At 34.3% G+C, this 22971-nt stretch overlaps 1 protein-coding gene across 1 annotated transcript in view; it reads left to right on the top strand.

Annotated features, from left to right (window-relative positions):
* Positions 1-22213, top strand: part of LOC147079438 (ubiquitin carboxyl-terminal hydrolase 35-like) — a 39540-nt gene extending 17327 nt beyond the window's left edge. Inside the window, exons 5-11 of the mRNA XM_085941056.1 lie at positions 4221-4516; positions 5343-5498; positions 7970-8113; positions 10644-10813; positions 13728-13904; positions 16343-16494; positions 20342-22213. Of these exons, the coding sequence (XP_085797182.1) occupies positions 4221-4516; positions 5343-5498; positions 7970-8113; positions 10644-10813; positions 13728-13904; positions 16343-16494; positions 20342-21369 (2123 nt within the window). The 3' untranslated portion in view covers positions 21370-22213. The remainder of the gene's footprint in view (positions 1-4220; positions 4517-5342; positions 5499-7969; positions 8114-10643; positions 10814-13727; positions 13905-16342; positions 16495-20341) is intronic.
* Positions 22214-22971: the final 758 nt, after the last annotated feature.

The following is a 22971-nucleotide window of genomic DNA, read 5'->3' as shown; positions in this document are numbered from 1 at the left end:
AAACCGCAAGCAGTAGAACTTGCAAGAAAACAGGCCTGCAATCCATTTGTAATCAAAGGATATTTCAAACTTCTAAAATCAACGCTGGACTTAATTTAACAGACAAACCAGCACAGATTTGGAATTTGGACGAGTCAAGTTTTTCTGAAGACCCATCTAAAACAAAAATTGTTGGCCGCCTAGGCTACCAGTGCACTCGTACAACAAGCTCTTCTGGAAGACAGAACACAACAGTATTGGTAGCCTGTAATGCTGCAGGTGGAAAAATACCTCCGTTAATTATTTTTAAGGGTAAAAACGTTTGGGACCAGTGGACAACAAATATATCTGGTGACAGGACCGCATATGCAGCCACAAAGAATGGTTGGATGGAGAAGGAAGTTTTTAAAAACTATTTTACGCGGTGTTTTTTGAAATCGGTTGGTGATACACGGCCTATTCTATTAATTTACGATGGCCATAAAACCCATATAGGTCTAGAGTTGATCGCCTAGCTCGCCGACAAGATGTTACCATACTAAAACTACCACCACATTCTAGTCATTTATTGCAACCGGCTGACTTAAGCGTTTTTAAATCCTTAAAATGTATGTGGGATGAAAAGACTTGTCAATTTGCAAAGGTCTAATTCCGCTACCAGACTACATAAAATGCAGTTTTCATGTATAATATCAAGGACATGGGAAAATCTTGATGAGAACATTATTCTCAATGGATTTAAAAAAGCCGGAATTTCTCCATTCAATGAGCGTGTCATTCCGGACAATGTATATGATCCCGATGCGTTAGAACGATGGGAAATACATCAAAATTGCCCACCACTACCAAACTTCAACGTTCAAAATGAAAATACACCAGTAAATGGAATTTGAACATTTGATACCTACGAACAAATGATTGATGATATTGAAAAGGATAATCTTGACCGATTTGAACCAAACTTCGACACTAATGAACAAGATATATTTTCGTCTATACATGAAATAGTCCCGATATTTACTCCATCACTGCCTGAAATCAACTTAACCAATTATGAAATTCCTCCTCCTGTAGGTGATGAACAAAATAATTTGCTTGATGATTCGAGATCTATGGATTTCATAGAAGAGGTCAGTCCAATACCATCATCAGAAATCGTCTCATTCAATTCCTCTTGTCAGCATGCTTCAATTTCTACCTATAACATCCAATATGTTCAACAAAACTTTTCGACTCCAGATATTGGTCTCTCATCTGTGGAAAACTTACCTCAAACATTTGAACAAATTTTATTGCGAACCATGAGAGGTAATAATCAGATTGGCGCTCCCAAGGTTAAAAAAATAAGAATTGCAAATGGTGCCGAAGTGATCACACATGATGATGTGGTAAAACGTTAGACTGAAATTGAGAAAAGGGAAAATATTAAAAAAAGAAATATAATATCAACTCATCGTAAAAAATACAAATCAGACAAAGTGAAAAAAATAATATCAGAAGCAAAATTAAGCCTATAAAGGCAAAAAAAACTATATTCAACGTCAAGCTCTGAAGATGACGAATACTTCACTTCAGCATCATCTGATACTGTAAATATATCTGACTTGTTGCCAGACACCGATAAAGAGAATTTTAAAGACCCTTTAGAAATTGAGGATGCAATTGCAGTACAAGTTGTAAATGATCCTCAAGAAAAAAAAAATATTGAAGACTGGATTTTAGTCAGGTTTGAAACCAAAAAGACCATCAAACACTTTGTTGGTAAAATTTTGAGTTTCAACAAAGAAGACAAACCCGTGGTTAAGTTTACCTGGAGAAAGATTTTATTAAAAAATATGGTCTCGAAAAAGCAAACAGTTTTTATATTTCCAGTTATTGATGACATTTCTGATGTTCTCGATGAAGACATAATTTGTACTCTTCCGCAACCTTTAATTTTAAGGAGAAGTGAAATTATGTTTAATTTTAATCTTCAACAATTCAATATTCAATACAAATTCCATTTACTTATTCATTTATCGAAAATAATACTTTATATGTATCGCACCGTGAGTGTAAAACCAAGGTATCTGCAAAAGACATATTTTGGATATATTAAGGTTTGAAGTCTTCGTTTTGTTAGGAGAAATAGAGTTTCTAAAAAAAACCATAATATTTGGTTTATATCTACATTATATTGCATGTTCTTTCAGTTACTTCACTTTTACATTATCAAGTTCACGACTTTTGCAGTTGTTTTGCATTTAATCTCGAAATTGAAAAATTTGCAGATGCCTTGGTTTTACACTCACGGTGCGGTATGTACTTTGCTTTCCTAATTAATTTTCTACGTAGTATATGATGAGAATAATAAACATTATATTTTAAACAATCTTTTAATACTAGATCTGTTTACTATGCCTAAACATTTGTGATGGGGTTACATCGGCATACATTCAATAAGCCGAAGTACCCTCATGGTTGTGAAATATGATCATAAATGATATTTTATTCCATGTATTTATACTTTTGGTATGATACTTTTCTCTACCAATAACCATATTTTGACGGTCTAAACCCGTGTGGTTCTCAAACATGTTATAATGAAAATAATTATTTCTGACGAAGGGGTAAGATCGTAATAAGGGTCGTTTTTACGTTTTTGTCAAAATCATGCCATTTAAGCCATACGATACTTTTGTAACAAACACTACTTTTATTAAATACAGTATAACCCCTATTTTACGTTTTTTAAGGGACTGGAAAAAAAAAACCTAATTGGAGGGAAAATGTAAAAAGGGGGGTATTGAAAAAAAGAACATTAAAATTTTATGTTTCTAAAAAAATAACGTTTTATTAAAAAACAACATTCAATTTAAATTTTTATTGAAAAAATCATGTACATATATATGTATATTAGTTTGTTGCATTTTTATTTTTTTGTTATGTAATTCTCTTTCAAGACTATATAAACATTTAAAAGTGTCATCTTGGATATCAGCAAAGTTTGTAAAGTTGGTTTTTAAACCCTCGGTGAACCTCATTGCTTCTTCTTTTGTTGGAATATCAACCTCGTCTTCATCAGACAGTTCTTCAGAAGCGCGCGTAACTTGCATATTTTGAATATTTCCGACGTAAATCGCGGGTATTAAATGTACTGAAATACATCGGGACTGAAAAAATTACACGCAATTGCCGGGAAAACGTGAATACCGGGCACGTAAAAACGAGGTTATACTGTAGTATGTTTCATTCAACAAATTTAAAATATATTAAAAACCTCAATTACTATTTCCGTAAAATCACCTTCTTCAATTTGTATGCCGATCTTGCCCCCCCCCCCCCCCCGACTGACCTTAATTTCTTTTCTCTTCGAAATGAAACATTTGCGTGCCATACAAAATCATTTTGCGTGCCTTTTGTACTGCTCATTTGTTTCATCGGTAATACAATTCATGACCGTCTGCTGGTCAAAACCATCTTGGAAAAATCTGCTTTTTCTGTTTACAACATTTTCTGTTCCTGGCCTTGAGCTATTGAACCAGTTAATTTTGGTAATTTTCTCATTCAAACACTGGTGCACATTCATCAAAAGTGTGGATGTTGAAGACATCCTGTTGTTCATCATCAGATTCATTCAGGTCATTAAGTGAGGCCAACCCTGTCCCATCAATTTTTGACTAGTTGCACATTTTCAGATGTACTCTGTTCTCCTTTCATTTTGAGTCAGTAGTGGATCAAAAAGTTTATATGTAAAAAAAAATAGGATTATGTAAATATATAAAAACAGCTAACACTGCGATTAGGTCTCAACACTCTAAAATCTTATAAAATAAACAAACACAGACTCACAACACAGCATAATAAAGAAATAATTTTTGTCAAATACAAAGGACACTGTTTTCTTTCCTTATGTAATACACTATAAAATCACAATATTCCTGCTGTGAAACATGTAAGATAAAATCAGATATGCCAAACACGACCTCGAAATACAAGTGAATGCGGATTCCTACAATTCCCATAATATTACTCTATATTTGCCTGGGGAAGCTCTTTTCAAAATGAATGGAATATCGATTACATTTTATCATATTATGTCATGTCGAAGTATTTCACCATTATTCCGAGATGGCAGTGTGTGCATCCGGTTAAAGAAACTCATTTTATAAAGATTTATATGTAATTAGCACTTGACTAATAGTTTTAGTAATAATTGTTGATAATGGGTGTCCGTTATATATCTGTTTAAACTGTTTTAGACTCTGAACCATGCCCCGCTGCATGCGTGGTGCTTTCTGTGGTAAGGCCGGCAGTCATCGAAAGCGCTGTCGGATGGCTCATCCGGAGCAAGAGTGCAGAGAACAAAGACTGGCCGATGCCAGACAGCTCACAAACGACTGATGATGATATCTCGAGTACGGCTGAGCCCGATAGTTCCACTGATGGAGACAGTGGGCTACGCAACTCGCTTGCCACCCTCTGCCACTGGCTATGCACCTGGCATCATACTCCCGTCCTCACTGATTGGGTTCTAGCATTTATTAAAGGACTTCAGGTGACGAATTTTAGTTAAATATCTAATTTTAATATCTTTTTGCAATCCATAATATGAGTTCACATTTGACATTTTATTATTGGTTATGTTCTAAAGCATTTTAATTCGATTTTTATTTTTAATACAGTGAGTTCTTGATTCTTGATCAGTGATCCGCGCGGCCTATCGCGTCGTGGTTCCCAGGTTAGAATCCTGTGTCTGACAAGTACATATATTGTTTTTCAATTTGTATATGAGTCAGAGTATGGACATAATAGGTTGAGCCAAATGGGTGACATTCATTTATTGTAAAAACAAAATCTGTTAATTCAAACCTCTACTCTGTGGAGGCCCATATTATTTTATTAGGATCGGACATGGTCGGATGAGTTCTTGATTTATTACCACCTCGACTTTCGACCATTCTTATTTACAACAAACAAAAAAACTGCTAGCTGCTAAAAGCTGCTAGCGGAAGTCAGATGATGCAATCGATTGCATCATAACAATGTCCAACTAATCACTCTTTGTGCGCACTTGTGGTTTACTCATAATTTGTTTGTGATTTTTATACTTCCAAAATGGCTAGTATGTATGAGTGATAAAAAAATAATAAAACAGCATGAGTGCAGGAAAACTGTGACAGACTTTGTATATGTCTAATTTATTTTAAGAATTTTCTCTACGTTAGTATAATTTGGCTAGGCGACTCGCGGACACCCTAGGCAAAGTCCGAGGACCTCTTGGATTCCGGGGACCACCAGTTGCAGAACACTCCTCTAGATCTTACAAACCTAGAATTATATGAGAAATGATCTTTTATACACATTTTTTTTTATTGATGCAGGCATCTCGAAAATTTGACATCTTGGTTGACGTGTCATTGGAGGTCATCACACAGCTTGCCGATGCACTACTCATCTCGGCCTCAAGACCACTTGTCTTCAGCATATTTCTGTACATACTGGCATCCATGCGGAACACCATGGCACCATTCCAAAAGGTATTTCTTTTTTCATCACATTTTTCAGTGGTATTAAATTTAATAAATTTATAAAATAGGACCTTGGTTATCAGGATTTATATATATAATCATCGGTTTTGTAAGTAAGTAAGGAAAATATATCATTTAGATCAGTCTTTCTCAAAGTGGGTGATAACGCCCCCTTGTGGGCGCTGGAGTCTTTTAGGGGGGCAGTAGAAGGCTCAACGAAAATTAGGGGCGTTAAGGAAATCTAGAGGGGCGACGGCAGATAAATTCTATCTATAAAAATCCGACGGCATCTAGACACGACACCACTTGAGATGTGATTTACTACTTGAATGCTTCGAGTCCCGTATAGACGCTTAAATTAGAGTCGCTTATATTTTCATGTACGTAGTCCATGGGTAAGTTAACTAAATAAAATTGTCTGTGATTTCCGATATTTTTTTTCATACAAAAATTTTAGGTCGATCGCGACGATCCCATTCCTATCCGAAATTCTTGAGATGCGATTTTAGGCTTGAATGCATGGAGACCCGTATAGACGAAAAAACTAGAGTCGCTTGCACATGCACTAGTCTCGTTCCCGTTTTTTATTTTACGAATCTTTGCAATAACTGTTTTTAAGATACGCAACAGATGGTAATGTAAAATGATAAGTTAAAAAATATGGGGGGCACTCATAGAGGTATTGGGGCACCAGATTTTTTTTAAATCTCAACGTGGGCGGTGATCGAAATAAGTTTGAGAACCTGTGACTTAGATTAAAAAATGTCAAAAAAAAATCGGTGTGTGTACTTATGTGCGCGCGTTAGAAGTTATACTTCTTTGGCGTAACAAAACAAAAAAACGTAAGAAAATACGATAAAAGATATTTAATACAATCAATAAAGTTTTAATTAAAAAGCATAATCAAATTAGAATGATATTTATTTCTCATTGTTTTTGTTATTTTTAAAGTAACAACTACTATCACTCTGATGTTTAATCCTTCGTTTACGTTAGAAATTGCAAATGGCCGACTATAATAAATTCGTTGCCTAGACAAGTGCTCCGCAACCGGTGTGCCGCGGCGCATTGTGACAAAAAATTGCAAATACTTTTGTATATTATACAATACTTACTTAATGGCCAAATTTGCGTGCATGGCTGGTAGTATATTTGAGCACCTGAATAAAATTAATAAAAAAGGCAAGGTCAGAATGAAAATATATTGATATGCTTCACTACCATAGGGATATTAAATAAATTCACTACCATTGAAAACAAGCAATGAATTTTGGGTCCGGTCCAAAAACTTGTAACTTTGCTGCAAAAGAAATTTCATCATTACTTTCATACAATCAATACGACTGGATTCGAAACCCTTTTGCAACCGAAGCCGGAAATTCTATAGAAGCACTATAATAATTATATTCGTGAGGAATTTTGTTGAATTGAGGAACGACGTGACGCTAAAAATGAATTTCGCCGATGTTCCATTAGGTATTTTCTGGATTTCGGTTAATAAAGAATATCCTCGGATTTCAGACAAGGCTATCGCAATTCAGCTCCCATTTTATACGACATATAACTATGTGAGCAACTTTTTTCAACTCAAGCTATAATTAAAAATGATAAGCAATCATACTTGACGGGTGATGCGAACTTCGGGTTTTTCTTTCGTCAGAGCTCTAGTCTGGCTCAGGGGGGGCGTGGCAGATCAACCAGATAAGTGACATAAACACAAATTACAAATTTTCTCTAATGGTTAAAAAAAAAAGTCGCCTGCGGAGCTATATTACCACGCTGATACTAATATTTTTAGACTGGGGAGTGTTTGTATTAATAAATACAAAAAATAGCTAAACATACAATGAATACCATTAATTTTACCTCAATCACCATTTGAAAAACACTACCTACTTTAGAGTATCACACTGTCTTTAACCTTAGCGATAGCTAGGGGCCCGCTTCAGCATGTGGGGTCCATATTTTGATGTATAAATCGTTTTACCTGTGGTGTGCTGCTTTGTGCCGCAATTCTGGGAATACCTTTGGTGTGCCATGGGTGAGAAAAGGTTGCGGAGCACTGGCCTAGACAATGGAAAAATTCTACTATCAAACTTGCGTTTGTATACAGCTGACTGATTCGCACATGCGCGTTGGGTATCGTATCCGGAAATTTGTACGTATTCAGTTCACCCCAGGACACTTCTTCGTGAACCGGTGTACGTGAAACATGTGTTCATATAACATTTCTTCAAATGACGAGTTCTTTGTTGAATATTTCACCGTGGAATATATTTGTACGTACAGTAAAACCTAATCCACAGTAATATTAATAGACTCAGGTAACAGCTTATTTTGTTTTGTTACGCCAAAGAAGTATAACTTCTAACACTCGTACATAAGTAAACACACCAAATTTTTTATCAAGGAAATCTTTGTTGGCCACAGAAAATCCTCTCTCATACATAATAATATAGTCTGACAATTTTTTTTTACAGATTTCTGCGAAAATTCCTGAAATATTGGAGACGCTAGCAAGTGACAGCTCACCCAACACCAGAGCCCAACTTCATAAATTGGTTGAAACGCTGTCAGCTTTGCTTGATCAGAACCCTGCCCTAAAAAGTCATCATACTGAGATTGTAAGTACCTAATTTATTTTCACCATATCTACCCCTGCGGGTCTATTCTATACACAAGGCGACTTTCGACCGCTAAAGTGATACTATTTATTACATACTTGTATTAAGGTATTATAGTTGTTACAATAAGTTAGCCGTCTAAACAGTCAAAACTGTCTATCTCGCTCTAAATTTTATCACAGCCAAGAGAGGTGCTGTTAAAATATAGCACTTATTGCAACAATTACAACCAACTTATTATAATTGTTACAATAAGTGATACAAACCTACGCTAAGTTTGATAATATTTATCCCTTTAGCGATCGATAATTATAGAATAGACTAACTGGATAGAGTATGAATCATCCAACGTGAACTCATGGAGAGTTCTAATAAGGATCGGTAGTTGACCATTCTCTACTATCACAGCAAATTTATATACCTAACTGTCTTTTTAGGTACATATATTCCTCGAGTTATCGGACCTACGTTTTGGTTGTCGAGTTTCATATAACATACTAAAATTATCCAAATAAAAAAAAAAATCACTTCCAATGTAACAATCGATCAATATATTTTTTTCCTATACTCTATAAAGATCAGTACTGACTTGGGCATATTTTTGCGCACGAACACTGTGCGTGTCATGTCAGTTCAATGTCAAATTTGCTTGCGTGTACGTGCGTGAACAAAATTTTTATTCCGAATGAATGTTCGTATGCGTAAACGATTCATGCACACAAATTTGCTCAAGTCAGTACCGATCTTTACTGGTGAGTGAGCTAGATCCAATGTTGCTGCATCATTACTTTTAAAGTAATACTGCCACACACCTAGTACCTGCGGCATGCATCCGTTCAGTATTCAGTTGCACTGAGCTTTTGTAAGGAGCCATAACTTGTTACCGTAAAGCAGCACCATCAGCATGCAGGTGTTGAACAGGCAGCAATTGGTTTTAATTGACTACCACCGTCACTGACTGATTGCTCTGGCAAAAGCACTGCGAAACCTGTCGCCAAACCGCTTTGACTGAAGGACTTAAAATTTTTAGTTTCAAAGTAAATATCGCGTGTTCAAAGCTTCGAATGGCATCGAGCCATAAATGAAAATTAACCATAAGTGCGAGTGAGCAAGCATTCGGCATACTTATACCTCCAGTCCATGCGTTAGAGTAAGATAGAATTTTTACCGAAGAATTAAAAAGATAAAAAATGTCAAGACGGAATAGAAATTAAATAACATTTTATCCATTTAGGTAAAGACTTCATATTTAATCAATACTTACCCGTTAACGTTAACGAAGGCATCCTTTGTCTGCGCATCGGCATCCTCAGTGAAGGCGTAGCACTAAAAGACGGTCAAGGAGCTACCAGGCGTTTTGAAGGAGGCACGTATCAGTCTCTCAGAGATTGGTTCCCATTTCATGAGGCAACAAGCTGCTCTCTTTGACATCAATACTGCCACTTGACGATGATATTACTCCTGACCTGAGTAGACAATAGAGTAAACCTCCAGCACACTTCGCTCAGCCCTAGGATATCCACACCGTAGGTGTGCATGATGCGAGTGGCGTGCAGATCCTTTCCGGGGGTACGCAGGGTGCGAACATGTCCCAATGTGCATGCTCGAGTTGTTAGAGAGGATTACTCTACTGGTTTCATTGTCCATTTCTATGCTGGATCGTCGGTTTACAGAGCTGGTTGTCATCCAAGGCTGCTGTGAAGGTGTTATATTAATCAGTTGCTTTTAAGGAGGCAAGGTGATAAGCCCAGCGCTCCCGAGGCCTGAGCCACGAGGGCCCTGAGGGTCGGCTCGTTCGGGTTTTTCTGTCGGGGATTTCCTTCCCTTGGCCAGAAGGCCAGTTTTATGACGCCGGTCACTCGCCCTTCGCCCCCTGCTGTTAACTACAGCTTACGCTGCATTGATGGCTATTGATTGGAGGCCAGCAGATGGGACTTGCTGGCAGTTTGGCATTTCCCAACTTTTGCTATGAACACATCTACTGGTGTCATATTACATTAATAATAATAAATTACTGTTTATAATAATTTTGTATATTGGATACCAAAATATAAATACTGCGTCATAGTTTGTAAAAATAATATACTATATCGTATTGTATTCTTAAAATTTTGTAATGCACGACGTAGGTATTCACACTGACTGCATGTTTTTGTACTGAAATGTGAAATAAGATCAGTTATTTTTATGTGTTATAGTGGATAACAACTTAAAATGATGGAAAATAAATTCAGTTTCTGTGACGTATTTTTAAGTTTCTTACGAGAAGTGTTCAGAAAGATGTATTATTTTATCTGGAAAAGGGACACAGGTCCAACGGTTATATTGACCATGGTGACATGGGATGTCTCCGTATGCTATTTTGATATAGTAAATGAAACATTTATATGATTAAGAAATAATAGAAAATATGTTGAATAAGGGGATACTGATCATTATTCTTTTGATAATTTTAAATTTCGTTTTACAACTTCTTGCCTAACCTATTTCAATAATATGTTTAAATGAGTGTGTATTTTACAACTTACAGGTTGTTCGTCTTAATTCTCACATTAAGTCAAGCAAATGCAACTTGGTAGACTTTCCAGTCTGGCATTCGAGTAGTCCAAACCCATCAGAAAAGATGAAGGTAGGATTGCAGAATCTCGGAAATACATGTTACATGAACAGCGTGCTACAGGCACTGCATTTAACCAAAGAGTGAGTACCTACTGACAGTAAATTGATTGATTTATCAAAAATGTTTGAAGCTTTGATACATTTTTAGAATTAGTTCACTGGGTTTCTTTACCCTAAATTTATAACTGATATTTTCAGAAACTTTTTTTTTTATTCAATAAATAATTCACAAGCTTTGTTAATGTAATATTCTTCATTGAAAACACTTCAGAAATATACTTATTACAAAAAATACGATGCTGGACAAGATTTGAACCTGCATCCATTGAATTCCAGCCAATGTGCTTTAGTAATAATTAAGCCACCTGTATCCTACCCAATTACAATGAAATTAACTAGTAGTCATACTGCTGAAGCGTTTTACATTGACGTCTGACTTGTGGTTTGAATCAAGGTACCAATAATACCCTGATGACTTAGCAGTGTCAGGAATCTCCAAATCTAAGTATTAACGTACATGGACTTGCTAATAGTAGTTTAATAATGAGTAATTCACAAGATTTGAGAATTTGACATTCTTTATTGAAAACACCTGATGCATCAATACTTCAAAAACTAGTGTTGTAAGACTGAAATTTCGAAAGATTCCTGACGCTGGCTAGTTATTAAGCTAATTACCTATTATTGGTATCTTGATTCAAACGACAAAAGTCAGTTGCCATGTCTTTTTCTAATATGTGAGGTGTTTTTAAATTAGAATCAGTGGTGCACTTAACTAAAGTTACGATTATCTGCACACAAACAATATTGACAAGGCAGTATGTATGTTCATAAATATAATATCATTTTTTAACTTGCCAGAACATCAGAATAATACATTCATATTAGCCATTGTTAATGTAATGTAGATTTCTGATACCCGCCATTGACTTGCGGATTTGCATTCAAGTCTGACGAGTCCCACTTTGCACATCACTAGTTACCCCAATGCGATAAAAAATTTGTAACTATTTTAAATTATTGCGCGTGTTTTTAAACCTTGTAACTGTGTGTCAATCTATGTATTGTATAGTAAATAAATATTGTTACTGTTGTGTAGTGGCCAGGGGTGTAGGCAGGCTCTTAAGATTGACATAAATAGTGCATACTAAACTTTAAAAAGTGTCGACTTGCCCTTAGCATTAGGTTTCGTTAGACAGGTTTAATTGAATTTTAAAAACTAACCAGCACCATCTGCAAATTATATTCTTAGTTCAATGAAAACAAATAACTTTTTGTGACTGACAAAGTTTAGTGTGCACGTCAAATCTTAACAGCCTACCTCCACCCCTCGCCACTGCTGTTGTGTGATTTTATGGCGCTCAGCATAGCTTCCGATTTGTTCAAAGTACAGCTTAGGACAGCGATGACGAACCATTTTCTGCTGGTGGATTGTAACCCCAAATGGCGGGTCAGATAATATTTAATTTAAATTTGTAAATGTACTTTGCAGTGAAAATAAAATTTGATAATCTAATATTGGCTGAGTGACCCTGCGGTTCTATTTTAGCAGGCGTGTTTGCCGTTATGAAATATAGCACCTGCTTGTGTACCTAAAATGTTTGTGCTCACTATTCATACCATGGGTGCGGGTGCCGGTGTTAAATTTAGCGTTAACAGTACACACAACTATTAGAATAGGGCATCTTGTTCAAAAACATTTACCAATCTGGAATAATATTAAGACCAGTCGCACATAGAAAATCATCTCAACTGGGATATGGTCATAAATCAAGACTGGGCCCAGTGTTGCAAATTTCTTCTGTGCGCACATGCGAGAGCATGCTAGGACTAGCAAAACTAATGAAAAAGCAGCATGCGCCGATATGACATTTGCTATTCTATCTGTACTTCATTTCGAGTGAAATTTGTTACATGTGACAAGCAGATGTGTTTTTTCTACCAAAAATGTCACCAATACTACGTGAGGCAGTACATTAAGTTATGTGTATTTTGTGAAGGACAACAAAATAACATTGACAAATTCAATGTGTTGCAGTTGAGAAAAGTTTCTATGTGCGACCGGGCTTATATTTGCTTGCGACAAAACATAAAACACAGTACGGCAAAGGATTAATTTTTTTTTGGCAAGGGAATATTCGATAAATTAGAAAAATAGTGATACTTCATGTACCTTTTGTTAAAAGAATATATCTCACAATGTTTGTATGAAAAATATTCATTACATTCGCCAGCCATCGTCATGTTGTGTTTTCACAGCAATATGCTATCTCTATTGCTACCAATTTAATGCGTTTTGATAGGCCAGTGGCAACTATATAATATATAGCCGAAAAGCATGACTAGTCGCTACCAATTTACCAATATATATTTATCAATAACATAAATCTTGTGTATGTCTATTAAGTTACATGGATAAAATTTGTATGTGCGGGACCGCTTAACGTGGATGCAAACAGTAAACGAGGAATGAGATAAACAACAAATGAACTGTCATACACACACACTTGCCATAGTTTATAGATTGCGTTGCAAACTGTAAGAGCAATATGCCAGCTGGCAATATCTTGTGGTCTGCAATGTGACGTTTAAAATAACGGAATGGAGGTTGTGTATCACCCATTCAATTTAACTTACCTAATTCCTCTCTTTTTGTCTGCTAAATTTAGTCAAAATTCTTTAATACCCTTTTTTGCTTATAAATTGATAAATAATATTCTTTTATTTAAAGAACTCTGCAATATTTATATTAATGACAACAATAGAATATATGTGTTAAATAATATATTAAAATTTAAAATGTTACTTCATTTAAATATAATGGATTAAATTAAAAATAGTGCTTTGAATTTAATAAAGTAAAAGCGTTTTAATTGACATTACTTTGCTGTTATTAATAGTTAATTATATGATTTGGTTTACAAATAAGTTCTTGCATTGCTATTGGTTTTAAGCACCATTTGTGTTTATGATTCTTATTAATTTTTATATCCAGGTTCAGTAATTTAGTGATTTTGAAAGAAGATGACCAATTTATTCGGAAATTGGGTGGATTATTTGTTCGCCTGCAATATTCGCCATACGCACAGATAAACCCAATGGAGTTCTACACACTTGCCAAGCCCCCTTTGTTCAACATTGGCAGTCAACACGACAGCTCTGAGTTTCTCGGGTACATTTATTTCATTATTTTTTACATCTTTTTTTTATTGGTCGATTACCACAAATCGGTAATCATTGCCCAATACAGTAAAACCTTGTTAAGGGGGGACGTGCGCCGCGTAGGTCAAAATGGAGATTTTATGCTATTTTTGTGTAATAAAAATACTTTATGCGGTCATCAACTGTTTAAAATAAATATAAAGGATAATAAGGCTTCAAAATTATATAAATAGATTATCTACAACGTTTAAGGAATGTCCAGGGTTATGCTCTGAAAATAGCATAAAACTCCATTTTGACCCACGTGGGCCGTTAAGTAATGGAACCTATCTACCATTTTGACGTACGCTGAGCATGTGGGGCGTTAATACGAATTCTATGGGACCGAAAATCGAAAAAAAAATTCAAATTACGAATTACGAAATGTATGGGGGGAAAATATTAAAATTTTTGATTTTCATTAATTTCGTTTCTGATCATAGATGTGCCTACCGAATTAGGTCATATAATGTCAGGATTATTTTTATTACCATCATAAAATAAGTAATTTTGGATGTTTTTAGAAAAGTCTGTCACAATTTTCAATGACTGGCTCCCGAAATAGTGTACTTTATTACGATTTATTGAATATTTTTATGTGCCAGGGACTCATTTCGAATTAAAGGTATGGTTTTATATGAAAATAATGTTCAAGGGACTTTTTTTTTCGAGAAAATTTCGAATTACGGCGAATTTCGAATTATCAGTGTTTTTACTAACGAGGTGTTACTGTATATTATTATTATAATGTAAATCAAATTGGTTTTCTTTTTCATAAAAGTTTTCATATTCCATTGCAATTAAGTTTCATAATATTCTTAATTCAAATTGACAAATTACAAATTCAAGACATTCTAAACATGATGTTTAAAAACAGAAATATATGCAGTATTAGAAAAATAGTATAAAGAGAAAATAGGTACAAAAACTATAAAGTATATACGTGGAAGTACACTGAATGAGCGATTTGGTTTTAAACAGAGTTACTCCCACAAATAGTATCCATATAGCCGCAAAAAAGTCTCAAAAATTTCTTTAGAATTCACTCCACCGTGAGGTTGTATTTCAACTGATGCGGCGTCCAAACAATCGACCTGCAAAGGATTTTTAAAGATGATACCTATCCCAGAAATCACTCTCCCTATAAGGCTGGTATTAGACTATCAAAGATATTTTATCAAATGTTTTTATAGCGTTTCTGTATAAAACATGAAAGATAATATATTACACTGCTTAAAAATATTTTATAAAAGTTACAAGTATAAGAAACAAATCTATGTTAGCTTGTGTCTGTATGTTTCCACTCTTTTATTTCTATTTTTGTTATATATTAAACAAATCATTTTCAATAATTGTTCTTGGTTAATTTTTTGCCATATTCCATTTTTGAACGACTTGTCACAACAGCCATACTGAAATTTAATATTATATTGGATTAAACGTCACATTTATGTGATTTTTTAGAAGATTATAAGAATAGGACACTTCGAAGGCCACTAATCTATTTTACATCAAGCAGTTTTTTTTTAACTTTTGTTTTCAATCTGATTAATAATACAGGCAACACTGCAAACATTCTTTACGACAAATCTTTCATAAAAAATCTTGTCATGCTGTCACATTTTATGAAATATTCTTCCTAGATGATATTTGTCAAAGGTCTTTGTTAATCAAATATCGGCCTAATTATGAAATATCTTTTGTTTGAAAGTGAATTATATGTAAATATTACAAACTAATAAAATGTCTCCCAATGTTGTGGACATCATTTCTCATAACCTAAGGCCATCCGCTCACACAGAAACTAAAATCCGACAAATTGGTTGCTGATGGAACTAATAAACTGGCCAGTGACTGATGCTTCACACACAGCACTACTGAAACCTAATAATCTCATAACCTCAAACTGTCAAAACCATCGTCTTTCCTACTTCATTCTAAGCTTTTTCCGTAATATCTTTACGGGAATATTCTGGCAGCCTGTAATTATACAAGCAGGAGTATTTCTCAACATCTGCCACATATTTTAAATTAAAAATCAGTTCTACCAATTTTGTTAACAAAATATTATTTTTGATCGAATCTACTGATATTGGCCATATATTACCACTATTTTATGGGTGACTGGAAACTGAGAGACCGGGAGACTAGCATGTCGCGTCTCTTCGGTTTCGGTCGCGGACGTTTTGAAACTGAGAGATTCCAGTCTTGCCGTCAGCGAGCCGCCATTGAAATACATTAGCTAGATACTGGAGTTTCAGTCTCGCTGTCTTTTCTTGAGTATTCATGTGAGCGGATGGCCTTACCATCTAAATAACTAAACATAAACTGGAATATAATATAGATTTAACTTTAGAACATCAACCTATGTTTCTGAGACAATAAAAAAGATTATGTAATTTTTTCCAGTTATCTTCTCGACAAACTCCACGAGCGAGAGACTTACACCTTAGCCTTGCACCCTGACAAATGCCAAGGAGTGTCAAATAAGACATCGCAGCCTGACATTGTAACACCTTCAGAAGCTGGGTGTTCTTCTTCTTTGAAAGCAATATCAATCGGTAAATACAACTATATAATTTGACAGATTCTCCATTTTTTAAGTAGATTTTGAGTTTGTATTTACCTACTTAGTCATATTTTTACAATACTTCAATATTTCTATTGTTATCACAATTTTTAAACATTTTATAGAAAACATATTTACTTCTATCATTATTAGTATCTTATTATATAACTATACATTATATTTGACGGTGACAAGGGGTGGAGGTAGGCTGTTAAGATTCAACATAAATAGTGCACACTAAACTTTATCAGTCATACTTATTTGTTTTCATTGAACTAAAAATACAATTTGCAGATGGTGCTGGTTAGTATTTAAAATTCAATTAAACCCTGTCTAAACCAAACTGTAATAGTTTAGGTATGCTATGGGTGATCGAACAAAAATATTGCACACTTTTTCGGTCATACTTATTTGTTTTCGTTCAATTAAGAATACATATTACAATAGGTGTCAGTTAGTTTTTTTAAATTCCTTAAGCCTTGCCTATACCAAACCATAATCGATAAAAAAGAGGTACTGTTCGGTTATACGGAATACAGCAGAAAACACATTTTGAAAATAGCCGATAAACTGGATTATTTGTTAGGTTAACCTAACCAAACCTAAACTAACCCAAACCAACAAATAATCCAGTTTATCGGCTATTTTCAAAATGCGTTTTCCGCTGTATTCCGTATAACCGAAACAGTACCAAATATTCTTCTATCTAAAACTATGTATGTGTAATGGCATAATTTTAGATATTTTAGACAATTTTTTGACTATTACCTTCTATGGCTTGGATTAGGCAGGGTTTAATGGAATTTTAAAAACTAACAAACACTATCCACACATTGTAGACTTAGTTAAATGAAAACAAATATTAACAAAAGTTAACAGCCTACCTCCACCACTATTCGCCACTGGTATTGGAATAATATAATATATATTTGAAAGGAATAACACGATTAGATTTACTGACATTGACCATCATAGAATAGAAACTTAACCCTTTCAAAGCATTACGAATCCTGGCTTAATAACTTTCAAGCATCAATAAATCATAATTAATGTCAGTCAAACATACACAAATAGAGTCGTAAAAAATCGGTGTCAAGTTCAAAAATGATTATGACGGAACCTAATATTTTATGCGACTTTAAAAATAAACATCGTCGCCTAAATCTGATTATAAATCATGAACAAGATTGCTTCATAGAAAAAATGCCAGCATTCCCTAGTGCTGCCATGACAGTGACGAATCGGCGCTGGATAAGTGCGTCGATGACAGATGATAAACAGTTCTGTATTCTTATAGTCTACCTTAATAAATTTCGACAAATATTTTATTTACACCCCACTTTTTAAATATTATTAGTTTGTTTTGTAATCATGATAGCTACACTATACAGAACACATAAAATCAACACCAATTGTTCTACGTAATAATATTTTTTTAGCACTTCAAAATTTCAATAATTAAGCTTTTCATGATATTGTCTAAAACACGGGTATACACATAACGGCACTTGGAACAGATATATCTTGAATACTTCCGAAACTTATGCATCCGTGATTTCGGCAACGGTTCTTGTCTTTTAATGTCTTCTGTATAATAGGTAGTTATTTGTTTCAATTGCGATTCTGTCCATTATAATATTTGAATTCAAAAAATGTTCAAAAAAATCTATTTCTTTAGAGCTATCTGATAAATTTGTGTGCGGGCTGACTCCAGAAAAGAAATCATCAAATTCGTGAATAACCGGTATGAAAGGCCCGGCCCAGCAGTCCACGAAGACAGATCGTCAACATAACTATTTACAATTGAATTAGAGGCCGCGGCAGTAGCACTCTCTGATGGGGCACTGGAAGTATCTGAATCATCGTAGTAGGGGGAGGCGAGGCTTGTTGTTACAAAAATCTAAAAAGTTAAATATCTCTAATCCGTTTATTTTAAGACACATCATATTAACTATTACCAATTCTACATATATTTAGCTAACACAATACCGTTTATTTGTATCCATACATACGTTCCAAAAATAATAATTGCATTAAAAACAAAAAATGAAAATTGTATCAATGTGCCCCAGTCGGGGGCAAATTGTTACAGGGTAGGGGCACATTGTTACCAACTAAAACAATAATTGGGAATTCACGTTTTCCCGGCAATTGCGTGTATTTTTTTCAGTCCCGATGTATTTCAGTACATTTAATACCCGCATTTACGTTTTTCTTTCCCGCGATTTACGTCGGAAATATTCAAAATATGCGAGTTACGCGCACTTGACAATGATTGGGTCGTGACATTCGAACGATTTTTCAATAAAAATTTTAATTGAATGTTGTTTTTTAATAAAACGTTATTTTTTTAGAAACATAAAATTTAAATGTTTTTTTTTTCAATACCCCCCTTTTACATTTTCCCTCCAATTAGGTTTTTTTTCTTCAGTCCCTTAAAAAACGTAAAATAGGGGTTATACTGTATGTAAATTTTTAATGGCATACTCTGAAACAACTTACATATTATAGTATGGTAACAACCAAACTTCAAATTCAGCCAACCAAAGATACTTTGAGACACGAAATTCATTCAAAATGGTTTTATTTGAACTGCATACAATCAATGCAGTAGACATCTCGTCAGCGACTCCGGACAGGATATTTACATATGATATGCGACACGTAAGCCAAGGGACCTTATGGTTGGAAAGTTAACTACAATGTAACAATGTGCCCCCGTAACAACTGCCCCGCCTCTCCCATGTCATTTTCACTCAACTCATAATCTGAATCAGGATCATGAATTGATTCTCCCATTTCATCGCACAAATTAGTAGGGATATCCATTTTAAAATAATCACAAAATATACGTAGCTATCACAAAATATTTTTAATTTTTCCGATACAGTAATTTTTAATTGTGTGAAAATGTTTATTCACTTAATTCAATTCACTTAACTTATTTCTTTATAAATAACTGATAACTATGGTAAATAAACAATTTTTGTCCGTAGTAGTATAACCAGAAAATAGTATTTAAAAATGTTAATCATCGATAAACAAAGAGTAATATTAAATCGCGGACTCGTATATTTAAATTACACCTTGTTCAAATTATTTTCTGAAACTATTAACTCGCGGATAATATACTAGCGGCTAGACGAATGAATGCAATCTCCAAAAGCATTCCTTTTGTAAAAATGTTTTATAAATTCACTTTGATCAATGTAACTTTCAAATATTCTATTTAACAGTTTACGCACCAAATAGTTTTTCAATCACTAAAAACCAATATAACATATGATTTTATCGCGAACTCGTATGGTTACAAATGCGTCAGTAAAGTGGCATTGGTGCACAAGCACTGAGTAGCGATCCGAACCATATACGCGGTGACCTGATGAGTGATATTTTTTTAATCCCGTGCAGTGCAGTACAGTGCAGAATGTCTGGGATTCAAGGCTATAATCAATCTGTGCTGGGAGGTTTTTTTATGGCGGCGGCAAGTGAGAGGCCGCGATTTTTTTAGCAAAAATAAACTTTTTTTTTTTTTAAATATATTGAAAGTTTATCATAAACACTTACCAATCATTTGCTAAATGTCTCATTATTGGACCAGTATTCTTCTGAATTTTATATTATTCAAAACAAACGCCTGAGACTGGCATTCTGTCTTCAAAGACAGGCGAATGAGTTCGCGTTTTTTGTATGGCACAGAACCGGTTTTAAAACCAAATCAATTTATTTTTTTAAATTTCGGTCTTGTCAACGATTTAAAGTTTCATTATGTCTTCGAGAAATGACAATAATTTATTTATTTTTCACACAATATTTATTATGCTTGAAATTGATTGCAGCTCGCAATAAACGACTAGAGGAGGCGGGTGACGACAACCAATCTGTGAAACGGCAGCGTGTTGATATTGAACAGTGGCAGCCAACCACCCCTGACCTATATTTCAACACTATAGTGCAGAATATCTTCGGCGGTGTGTTGACATCATCTATTATGTGCACTGTCTGCAGAACTGAAAGTGTCAAAACTGATACTTTCCGTGATATTCATTTAGGCTTTCCGGATAACAAAACATGCCACCATTTACGTGGACGTGTCGTTTGCAGCTCTGTGCAAGAGCTTATCGATTACTACTTTAAAGTTGAAGTTTTGTCTGGCCAAAATCGGTACTCGTGTGATACCTGCAATTGTCTCCAAGACGCTGAGCGCTCTATAAATTTAATGAGGGCCCCAAAAAATCTTATTCTTGTGATTAAATACTTTTCATATGACCCGAAATCACAAATTCGGTCAAAACTTAATCACAAAGTAAATAGCAACAGCATGGTCACTCTTGACGAAAATGGTCAAACTGTTTATTACAATTTGTACGCGACCATCATACATAGTGGAACGACTCTAGATTCGGGCCATTATTTCACCATTGGCAAAGATGGTAATAGTTGGTATAAGTATAGTGATGGAGCCGTTACCCGAACACCTGATGAAACTCTACAAAGGATGGCGGCATCCAACTCGCCGTACATTCTTTTTTATAAACGTGTCAACAATAATCAGACTGATATTGAGGACAAGCAGCTCATTGAGCCTGCGAAAATTAATCCTGTTGATAAAAATGAAGCTGAGTCATCGGGACCAGGCACCGGGCATTCAATTGAATCTGGGGGTTATAATATTAAAGAAGAACATATACCCTACCGCCTACTACCAAAGGTTTACACAGATATGATTAATTCAGATTGCTTAGAAGTACGGAAGATGAGTCCTGACGCTCGAGCGAGTAGATTCACTGCAAAAGGGGCCAACCCTCGCACCCATAAAGACAGTGAGGATGATGTCTCAATGAGCAAAGTACGAATTTTAAAATGATCACTGAAGCACTGAATCGAAATTAGTTAGTTTTTTAAGAAAACTATGGTTACAGGAAAATTATTTTGAAATACTATTTTATGCTATACTTTCATTGACACTATCTAATTTTTTTTGATTAATTGAATGAGTACTTTCTCTTAATAAGCAGATCAAGACTTGTCAAGAAAACACCAAATTCAAATTTCTCCTCACTGATTTTACGCATAATGAACACATTTGGATGAACAAATTTTAAATGTATTATTTTCCCCAATTACTGTCATTTGTTGTATGAAATATTTTTCTTTGTGAAGATGTTACGCCTAATACGCAATCGACATGACATTTCAAAACGACACTAATAATAACTACGAATTGCAATAAATTAGGATTTTTCTGTAACCTAGTGCTTCCAAAAGAACATCATGACTTACAAAAATACTTGTTTTGTAAACTTAAGTGGAACTTTCAATAGCATATTATAACCAACCACTGACTCAATGAATGTATAATGTGGTTGAAAATAATAATGTATATACTTTTTATTTGTTAAAATTACATATGCTTACACTTATTTATTTATGTAGAAGTTAAAATAATAAGGTGTTTAAGATTAGGTACTGCAAAGTATTATCATTTTGTCACACAAAGAGTTATTGCATTGATTCAATAGATTTACAGGGAAATGCTCCTGAAATTGATTGTGATAATTATTAATATTATTGCATCTAACTATGTTATTTAGATATTTTAAGACGTTATTTGTAATAATTGAAATATTGATCTTGGTTTGAAGAAAGATCAAATTGCAATTCTTTATTTTATGTTTTTTTTTTTACTTTTGTGGCACAATTTTCATTTTACTATTAAAAAAAAAGTTGACTGTTAATGTCGGGTCTATTCTCGCCACACTCTCATTTCATGAATCTGCAATATTTTTGCGAAGGCATATCGTGTTATTATTGTATTATTGAATATATGCAATTTAATTAATATCTATAAAAAATCCCAAATCTCTTTTCAAGACTTATTAAATAATAAATGGAAAAGATTTTTTGGCTCAATGTACTGAGAGCCTACCGCGGATAAACGTCAGATTTTAGGTGTATATACAAGAACCCATCCAAACGCCTCTTTTTGAGCATACACAACCATGGCAAAACCAAAACCGCTATTATAAGCATAGACTTACAAATATAAAAATCAGTATAGCATAGTAGAGTTTGCCAATGCATTTCATAAAATTTAAATAAATATCATGTAACCTTTGACACAAAGACACTCGTGTAAAAACGCTCTTAACCGGTGAAAATAAGGAACAATGTTCAAAATAATGTTATAGGTAATAGTATTTATATAAAATTTAGCTTTGTTAACTAAACAATATTGTTATTATTTCAAATAATTCCGACCAGTGAAAATCGCTTTAATGCTTTTTATTTACTCTTTGATTAGTGATTTTTTTTATAAAATGTATCAATAGTCAGTAATCCGTATTCATTCAAATGTATAATAAATAAAACAGGCTCCATTAATAACTGGTACCTAGTATTTTTAAGAGGTGAAAAATAAGTGCAACCCACATTGAGGGGCATGTCACCGCTGTGAGAAACGAAAGTA

This window comes from Rhyacophila brunnea, unplaced genomic scaffold (genome assembly GCF_057557595.1).
Source record: "Rhyacophila brunnea isolate RB1 unplaced genomic scaffold, BYU_Rbru_1.0 scaffold_1, whole genome shotgun sequence".
Taxonomy (NCBI): Eukaryota; Metazoa; Arthropoda; class Insecta; order Trichoptera; family Rhyacophilidae; genus Rhyacophila; species Rhyacophila brunnea.
This window is presented reverse-complemented; position numbering and strand designations above follow the sequence as displayed.